This window comes from Cyprinodon variegatus, unplaced genomic scaffold (assembly GCF_000732505.1).
Source record: "Cyprinodon variegatus isolate N-32 unplaced genomic scaffold, C_variegatus-1.0 Scaffold439, whole genome shotgun sequence".
Lineage (NCBI taxonomy): Eukaryota > Metazoa > Chordata > Actinopteri > Cyprinodontiformes > Cyprinodontidae > Cyprinodon > Cyprinodon variegatus.
This window is the reverse complement of record NW_015150892.1, coordinates 613,569-623,872: the sequence shown is the minus strand read 5'-3', so window position 1 is coordinate 623,872 and position 10,304 is coordinate 613,569. Positions and strand designations below refer to the sequence as shown.

The 10,304-nt window shown below is 37.5% G+C and overlaps 1 protein-coding gene across 1 annotated transcript in view; it reads left to right on the top strand.

The window, feature by feature from the left end:
* Window positions 1-251: 251 nt before the first annotated feature.
* Window positions 252-10,304, top strand: part of LOC107093655 (protein farnesyltransferase subunit beta-like) — a 24,378-nt gene continuing 14,325 nt past the window's right edge. Inside the window, exons 1-3 of the mRNA XM_015388846.1 lie at window positions 252-472; window positions 5,094-5,158; window positions 9,614-9,686. Of these exons, the coding sequence (XP_015244332.1) occupies window positions 374-472; window positions 5,094-5,158; window positions 9,614-9,686 (237 nt within the window). The 5' untranslated portion in view covers window positions 252-373. The remainder of the gene's footprint in view (window positions 473-5,093; window positions 5,159-9,613; window positions 9,687-10,304) is intronic.

Below are 10,304 nucleotides of genomic sequence, written 5' to 3'. Positions count from 1 at the left end.
CATTTCCTTTAAATTTGGGTTTAAAAATAAACTAATGCGGGTCTTTTATTATCCTCCCTTCTATGGGATTATTTGTCAATTTATGCAATAAAATATAATGAAGTGGCATTAAAATTATAGAAATAAATAGCTCTGACTTCACTGAATTAAAAAAGATTTAATAATAACTCAGGTGTTCGTGTTTTTTGTTTTGTTTTGGTGAATGAAGCGGAATGGAAATGTTTTGTCCCATCTGACACGCCGTAGCTGGCTGCTCGCTCAGTTTTTTTACGCCCACTTCAGCAATAAATCAGAAAACTCTCCAAACACTCCGAGTGTGGACCTCAAAGCATCCTTACTGAATTGTTGTTAGCAGCGTGTCTTTCCCTCCATCATGGACGGTGTTCCTGCTCCTCTGCGGTGCTTCAGTGAGCAGCACACGGGAGAAATGTTTGTGGATGACGGAGTGGAAACGGTTACTTCAGTGGAGCAGGTGAGCTAACAACAGATTAGCTACATTGGAGCTAACGTTGCTCTGCTCTGCTCTGCTGATGGTAAAAGGCAAAAAGAAACCGGATACATTTATTTTCTTAACTCGTCTTAATTTTCTGCTGTACAGGAGATGTGTTCAATTACTTTTTCGGTCTATTTTATTCTTCTTTAGTTCGCAAACTTAAGCTTCTGCATAGCTGACAATCGAATCATAATGCGATTACCTTATTTATGCTCGGTACTTCCTTTCGGGCTTTGTCTACAATCTGTCAATATTTTAAAAACAAAGGAATCGTCTTTCTGCTTGTTAGACCTTTTAGGCTAGTGAGACTTTTGCAAAAAGAAATCGCAACGAAAACTAAACTCATTGCCAAATGTGCTGCTAGTCCAACAAATTACATTTGCGTTTTATTGTTAAATATGTGACTCTTGAGAATTTTAACATCCCTGATAAGAGCCCAGCGTTTGTGTTTTTGCAACATAAATATCCTCAATATTGTTTTTATGTAACTCAGAAATTACAGTCGCGCAGGGGCGGAGCTAGATGGGGGGCCAGAGGTGGCCATGGCCACTCATTGGCCACCCCTACCATTTTTTCCGCCCTCTAATACAGACGTTGGCACCAGTAATACATTTAAGAGGAATGTTTAAACTTATTAAACATTAAATTTTTCATATATTAATAGTTACTTGACAACTGAAATGCTGTGGTTAATTATGCACATCAAAATACTAATATTAAAGTTGATTTATACAGAATCCATGCTCTTTAAACACTAGGACTCCAAGGATTCTGATCCTACTAGAACTCCCACTGGCCGTCAATTTGATGGGTGACATTTTTCCCAATGGAACTCATGAGTAGTGATGATGTCATTAACTGAAATTGTTCTAGTGTGGGATATAAACCCATCATGGATATGTAAACCTTAAAACAAATCTTATATTTATTTTTTTTAAAGGCTGTGTTGTATGCTATTATTATTTGTGTTCTAAATTTGTAATAAAAGTAAATGCATAGAGTAAGACTGTTTTACTACACAGGTTCAAAGTTTGAAATTAGAATTTTATTTACAGAAATTGATTGATTCCCCCCCGAATATTTCCAGCAGAACACCTTTTCACATTTATGACAAACATAATATGAGCATTTTTCTGTGCAGCACCTGGTTTTCTCGCCAAAGCTGCTTTTCAGCTGCAGAGGGGCTGGAAACCTGCAGTTTGCCTGCAACTCTTACCAGTTCAAGGATAAAATTTCTGCGTGAAAAAGTAAAATTTAAACTGCTCCTGAACAAAACCAATGCATTTATACCTGATATTTACAGGAGATCATAAATTAAAGCCACAGGCCGCCTTCGCGTCGGAGCTTTTATAGAATACTTTCTAATCATCTGATCCGACATGTGTGCTTATAGTAGACTGCGGGCTCTGGTTTGGCTTTTGGGCCGCTGAGTTAACCGGCTGAGAGCAGTGCTTGAACAAAAGTTTCACTATTGTCTGAGGGGTCACTGATTCATCTGCGTTTTCCCGGAGATGGGTGATCATTTCGGACTCGCTGTCAGAATCTGAGCCGCTTCCTACCCAGTCCTCCTCATCGGTCTGTCCCCCTCTGCCCGAATCACTATCACCAATATTTTGAAGGATTTCTAAATCCTGTTTCGCTGTTAGATTTATTCTAAAAGCCATTTTTCCATGTTAGCCAAAGAGTTCTAGGTAGAACGTTGGTTGCTAGGCAACGTTACCAAACGTCAATCATCCGAATTTACAATGCAACTAATAGAGCTGTCAAAATGACGGCTGTGGGACATCGAGGTTAAATTAACCATATTTATTTTTTACATTTTTATTTTATTAAAAAAACTACATGAAAATAAAGGAAGTATAGAAACAGAAAAAGTCAGTAAACGTGAGCAACATAAGATTCATTTTAAATATAGTTCTTTCCCTTTAAAATCTCAGAACCATCAAAATGACGGCCTTGGGAGTTCTAGTGTTAAGACCCTAATTTTGTTTTATATGGGGTAAAGAGAAAATTATGTGTCTCTGCAAGTCATCAGGTAGTTTTCAATGAAATCATAGATAAAGGTCGCACAATTAACCTTTTTTTCATGATGTCATGAGAGAGGGGAGGATCAGATTGGCTGATGTACCGTGAGATTCCGTCTGTCAGTTGGGTAGGTGGGTGTTTCCGCTGGCAGGTGTTAACGTACAGCAAACACAGAGAGATGGAGAGTGAGGAGGACTCCAGCAGCAAAACAGCGTTTTCCACATGGAAATACCGGTGTTACGTCGAGCTGCGTTTCCCCATCAGATAAGGTTTTCCCTGCATCTCCGCGCAGCGCAGGCGGAACGATTCACAGCGCAAGCGACAGGAAACGCGCATGCTGGCTAAAGGCGCGTTACAGCCGCCCTGTGCTCGCGCCACAGGGGAACTATTTACATTGAGTTGCAATAAATGCAAAACTCTCTGCAGGTTCTTGTCTTTGTCGTCCGCTCTATTCAGCTGGCTTTGGAAACACACTGCGAGAAGGTGGGGGCAGAGTGGAGAGGGTTACGGGGGCGAGAAAGTAACACAATAGTTGCTTTTACTAGTAACTAGTTACTTTCATTGGGTAGTAACTCAGTTACGTTTTGGGAGAAGTAACTAGTAACTAAAACTAATTACTTTTTCAAAGTAAAGTGCCCAACACTGCAAATAACTTAGCTGGCATGCATCAAGAAATTTTGAGCTTTCTCAATTGCTGATTTACATCCTTTAGCAAAGCTAAAGTTTGCAGATCATGCAAAGAAATAAAAGGATCTCCCTGCAGAGGAATCATTTGGAAAAAAAATCTCATTGCGTACACCGCTTCCAAGTAAAATCAGTCAATAATGGGGAGAATATACCGGACCACAGAGGCATTTTTCCATAACTTGTGGCTAAAGCTATTCAGTAATGTTGCCAAGCTCCAACAACCACTGGCTGATTTCTACATGTGACAGTTTCCTGTATTCATTTTTTGGACTATGGAGTTGGGATGAATGACCAAATACAGAAGAAAGCTCAGGGGTGTTATGGAAATCATCCACAAATCCTCTGATTACTTTAACAGACTTAGTTATTTCACTGGTTGAAATGAATCTACAGCAGCATAGTCAAGCTAAAATGCTTTCAGATTAAAATATGTCTGAAGAATCTAATTGATAATGGGGTAGAAGATCTCAAAATAACTTATTTAAAGGTTGTTTTACTCAAAAGAAGTGGACAACAAACCTTACATTGATATGGGGTTTGGATGAATAAATGCAGATTACAAAAAGATGGCTCAAGTAAAACTAGCAAGGGTTTACCAGAAGCCCCTAGTTATAAGTTTTTTTAAAAGATAAATCTAAATTTTATTCTCCTTTAATTTGATCCTAAACCCTTTGTGCTCCTCTTAATGAAGAATTGGCACCACCTGTTGGTTATAATTATGGATCCTGGTCACATAGCCACACAATACAAAGATGAGCATACATTATGTATAATATATTTTAAACCTTCCTCCAAAGTTTACAGATGGTTGGTTTGAAAATAAGTTCAAAATATCAACAATAAAAAGGAGGAAATAAGAAATATAAAAGTAAAATATAAAAGTTTGGTTAGTTCAGTGATGTATTAGGTTCCATATATTGATGAATGATGTAACCCATGTTTCTTGAATAACTAAGTACTGCCTACGTACAGACTCCTCTTCAGGTATCGGCGTCTGATTTCTAAAAGTCTTCTGTCAAATTTAACTTGTGAAAAAAAAAACGGAGATAAGAAATAGTTAAACAAAAACTTTAACGAATTAAATGTAACTGAAGTTTCATTATTATTATTTTAATACGTTGCAAAAACATTTTCCTAATCCAGGATTTCCTGGAGTCTAAAGATCACAAGACACAGACAGACCTATTTCTCTAGTAATTCTTCAAAACTGAAAGAAAACCAAACAAGCAGATAATGTCAGTTATAGCATATGAACATCTATTTAGGCATTTAGGTTTTTTGAGCTAAGTAAACATACACTTTATCCTCTAACAGCATGGAAAACTTAGACTCAGATTCAGATAAATCCAAGCTTTTTTATATAGTCTCTGGCAAACTTCAGTCTAAACCGTACTGACAAGCTAATGCTGCAGGCCCCATGAGGACATTTTAGAGGTTTTGAAATTTCTTTCAGCATCTTGCCGTCTGTTTTTAAAGGTAACATCGCTTGAATGGCCGGTTGTTTTGAATGCCCTTGAGAACTGTTTGAAAACATTCACTTTTTTGAGGGTTTTTCTTGAACATTTAAAGTCCACATGTTACCCCAAGAGACAAAAACAAAGTATCCTCTTAAAAATTTCTTATCAACAATCAAATCATTTTTAGGTTAAAAAAAATGTTGTGAAAAAGAATGTATCCAGTGTGGGATTATACTCCTCTGTCATTAGCTTAAATCTAAAATATATATATATATATATATAAAGGTACTCTGTCCTGTATCTAGCTTATTTTTGTTGCCATTTAAAACACCCACCTCTGTTATTTTCTTCAGTAGTTTTTATTAAATGCTAGACTTCCCTCTCATAACTATCTCTCTTCCGGTTCACTCTTTTTTTTTTTTTTTCTTTAGAAAAAGGTGGAGCAGACCATTGAAGAAGCCATCAACGTTTACAAGCAAATGCACAACTTACCACAGTAAGTTCCTACAGACCGTCTACACAAGGTGAACTAAATGTTGTGTTTTCAGAGTTGTTTGGCTTTCTGTGCAATAACTACAGTGCAGATGTATTGTTTTTCCAGATTACATGGTAACGTTTATATTTCTTACTGATATTACCACAAAGCACATGTATGTGAAACCTTTTGACATGGATCTAATACAGCTCCAGCTGGAGGATAGTCTATTTTAAAGGTAGGATCTAGACAGTCCGCAAAGCTAAGCTTGGAGATTCATCGATGAATAGGTCAGGTGCTGCGTTTTCACAACGCTGACAGTAACTGCCGCCCCTCCAAGAACATATAGCTGTGATTTAGGGTGGCTTTTATCTGAAACGATGCACTGGTCAGCCCACACACTTTGCTGCTGCTATCAAATGTGTGGGTGACTCATCTCATTTCTATGACAACTGTTGGATACGATGATTGCTGACACCACAGCCTATGTGGAAGTACATGAGAAAATTAATGTAATTAGTCGGAAGAGGTTGTGGGTTTGTTAGAGACCATCTGTTCTGGGCTTTTATGACAGGGTGGAATATATGACAAACTAGAAAAGCCCTCGGAGAGCGCAGACCTCCACCAAGCAGCATTTTGCCCCATTCTGTGACTTGCACCTATAGCTAAATCTCACACATGATCTGGATCATTACCAAAGGTTCTCCATTCACTCTGCTTTCTTGTTTGATCAGCAGATCGTGACTTAAAGCGAGGCATGACTCACCTTTAGTGTGTTTTAGTGTTCAGTATAATACTTCTGCACTTTAAAGAATCCGATGCTGAAACTGTCAATAGTCACTGCTGCCACCCTCTGGTTTAAGGGGGAACTCCTTGTTTATGATGTGGTTCCTCACCAAAATTTAATGGATTGTTTCATACATCGGGTGCACCTTTGGTTAAAGAAGAAAAAAGGAACAAATAATAAAAAAAAGAAAGGGGACAGGTGGACATACGCTCCTAAAAACAACCTCCTTGGTGGAATTAATAAAATGGTGGTTTGTTTTACTTTTTCATTATTTATTTGTGAAAAAAAATGTTCTAGTGTGGTTATGCATTCTGGAGAAGTAGGAACAAACTTTTCTCTCCTATAAAAAAAAACAAAAGATAAAAGTGAGGCTGAATTTTCAGTGTATCCCTTCATGTGATGCGATAAAAAAAAAAATGTTTAGATGTAACTGTTTTCTCAATGCTGTTTCTATTTGCTTTCTAAAAGCAATACCTTTGTAAAACCTAAAAATATAAACAATTGGATTAATTTAAGGTCTGGAAAAGAATATTGTGTTTTGTTAACTGTTTGCCATGCAGGGTTTTCATTAAGATGTATGGGATTTTACAAATTTAGCAAATTCTGTTTGTTAAATGATGTTATCACTTTAAAATAATGTTTATTTTTCCATTCTTGCCTGTGAAATACCAGCAGATCTGGTCTGTATTATAAAATGTTTGGTACACCTCCATGCAGCACAGGAATGAGGCATCCTTTCTGATCAGTGACCTCTTCCTGTAGCTACCCGCTCAATTTGGAAGTAATGTTGATGTTCAAGCCAGCGCCCAATGAGGCGTCTACATATTCATGTCTATGGTCCAGCAGGGGGTCCTGTGATATCTTTCAGATGCTTCAGGACTAATCAGTCAAACGTTTTAATGATAACAGACATCAGAGCAGCAGGCTTGTAGTCATTAAGGGCTGTGATTACGCGTTTTCGACACATCGGGGTAACGGTGAAGCAATTCTAACATTAATAATTCCCCACAGATCAACAAACCCAATGTGGCATAGAGCTAAGAGTAGGGACGAAACTTTGAGGGAATATTTAGTATTATTCAGTTCTGTGGTCTGTTTTCCTGTTTTTATCATTTAGAATCATCTACATTGGATACATAGAACTTGTCCATCTAGAATATATTCATTCTCTGGATGTTTTCTTATCATCATCAAAAATTATACATATATTTCTTTAATCTTGTTCTCTCCGCTAGCGGCTGCCCTCAACATTTTAAAGGGCGTGATGAATCATTAGCTGATACGATGCGCCAGTCGGTTGTTGTTGTCTTCCATATTTGCTGCAACAAAAATGGATAAGAGCCTGCGACTTAACCGGAAGAGTGTAATTACAGCAAACAATGCGTTTAAAGGGCAGGCGGAGACCATGATGAGGTGGATGAAGGGGAGGAGAGGAATCAGTTGATTCATACATGGAGCTGAATGCTTGTTTGCTGACAAATGGAGGGAAAAAATCAGGAAATTATCCAAATCAGACCTTTAGGCTCAGTTGGATTTACTCTATTCTGTTCATTCGGTTTGTTTATTTATAGAGACTAGGGGTAAGAATTTGTTGCAACCTCATTGGATAATTTGCACAAATCACTTCTATATATTTAAGTGGATAAATGCATTTTCTTGCCAGTATCTTTTCAAATGTATTTTATTTTTTTCATTTTATAATTTAAGTCAATTTTAGTCCTTCTCTTTTGATTAGTCATGAGTTTAAGATTAGTGTCTTTCTTTTACTATAGTAATCATCTGAGTTTAATGTTGGACTGATGGGTAAGGGACATGATGGCTTCACTGGCTGTTGACACTCCAGGCTCTTAATAATGCCCCTCAGGTCTTTACTTAAAGGAAAAGTCCAGTCAGCAAGGAATAACCAATGGATCATTATTTATACCTAAAACTAATACGGTCGCTGTGATTCGATGAATTTAGCGAATTTAACGATCTTGGTTCTGTTGTTTTCCCTCTAAGTTTTCAGTTTCAAGTTTAGCCAGGTTTTTCCTTTTCTAGCTTTATTGGTGTCTGGATTCATTTAAGTCGCTTAGGTTTTTCTGTCTGTCCTCTGTTGCCCCCTTGTGTTCTTTTCCCTTGGCTTCCTCATCAGCTCTAGTCACACCTACTCCCCATCAGCTCATTAGTCCTACCTTTGTTCAGTCAGCCATAAATACACTCCCTCTGCAGTCCCTCTTTGCTGGTTCCTCATCTTATTTCATCCTACCCTGGCTCCTCATGACTGTTTCCCCTGATGTCTCCATGGTCCTGCTTAGTGTTCAATTCTTACGTTGTTTTTTTGGATTTCCGTTTTGATTTAAATTTTTAAGTTGAATTTTTGGATTCCTGTTTTTGCTGCCTGATTTTTCATTAAACCCTCAAAGATCTCACCCCTGCCTCTCAGCTTCTGCTTTTGGATCCTCACAAAAACCTTAAAACCAAATGCTGACAGGGAGTGGCCATTTATTCACAAATATAGTAACGGGTCTCTCCTGACATCTTCCGGCACTGACGTCACAATGCGGTAATCTAAAGGCCATCCTCCCCGCTTTACAAGAAAACTCAGTGGGAACTACTAGACACGCCTGCACTCAACAACAATTATTTTAGATTTCAAAAGGACTTCATCATTGAAATTCGCAAGAGCTATAGTTAAACTGACAATGCCCACGTGCATGGCAGTTGGATGTTGCAATACATTGGGAAACGTTAAAAAAAAAGTTATTTCACCTTTCCAATTTATGATCCACCATGGGTTCGTCGTTGGATTGCTAATTTAAAGATGGAGGATTTGCCATCGAACTTCTGGCCAAAGAAAAAACACGTCATATGTAGCCAATGTTTGGAAGAAGAATGTTTTCAAAATGGATAAAAGCGCATTGTGACAAACACCAGACACAGCACTGGGACTTGATCAACAGCTGATACCGCACCGTGACGTCACAAACCGGTTGGTGGCAGTAGTGTTCTTTGCCGACTATGGATGTCTCCGTTAAAGCACATTCAAATAAAAACTACCGGTACTCTCAATAAAAAAAAAAAAAATTAACACTTATCATTTGTTGAACAGTATGTAATAATTTTATATTTAACTGAAGTTTGAATTCTGAATATGACTGGAATTTTCCTCTTTAAATCTTTCAGATGTGTCAGATGTCTTGGATAATATATTAACAATACGAATAACGTTGGAATTTATTCCTTGTAAGATAAGTGGTTGAGTTGTTAACATTGATGCTCCTGAATGCATCACTGACTGACATCACTGCTTTTGAAACTGCTTGATGCTGGAAAACTTTCAACAGCTCTAGAAAAATGACAGTGTATAGAGTTTTAGTTGTTAAATGGAAAAAGAAGATGAGGGATTTAGTTTAGAATCCTATTAGACAGAAAAAATATAAATGTATACTTGATAAGGATTCCAATCCGGTTTGGAAAAGTAAATATGTTATTGAGATGTTTTTGTTTTCATAATTAGTTTCTACATCTTTCTTTTTTATTTGTTTTTGAAAGGTCCATATTTAAAATGTGACATCTGAAAACATCAAACCTTATTTTGGTTATTGAATTCATTTTTTATGTCATGTAACTTCAAATTATACAGATTTAGAGTAAATATTTGTCTTCTGATGTTCATGCATCTTTCTGTCCAATGTCATTTTCTTCAGGCCAACATTGTTGCGAGAACAACATTACCAGTACCTCAAGAAGGGGCTACGTCACCTATCAGATGCTTACGAGGTACAGCAAGCTTACATTTGTCAAAGCACACTGGGTTTTTATGGATCATGTATTGTTTTATAGAGCTGATGATAAATGTGTCACAAAAAATGTTCCCTCTGAATGCAAACTGATGCATCTACACTTGGGATGTAAAAACACCACTATCTGTGACTGAACAATGATAGAGCAACTTTTATGATGCGTTCACACTGAACATGCTCTGGGCGTCAAAAAAACGCTTTAACACCCAAACTTGGATGCTGGGTCTAACTGGTTAAGTTGCTTTGGCGCTTCGATGTTCTGGATACTTGGCGCTCTGGTTGACTATCTGCTATGTTCTGTAGCTTCAAGCTAAAAAGCTTGGAAAAAATTAATTGAAAACAATTTTAAGCAAGAAAGTTAACTCAAAACATAATTTGTGAAGTCAGTTCATCAGGATTATCCCGCATACCGGCGGGAGGCAGCGCTGGGAATCCCCAGCCAAAGCTCTCTGAAAGCTGTCAGGGAATTTCATGTTTCTCTTCTGCGTGGGTGGAAGAGAGGATTAGAGCCACTGAAAAAAAACAAAGTTAACTGATTTTTAAAATTTTATTTCAGTTTAGTATGGGGAAAAAAAGTCAGAATTCTGACTTTTTT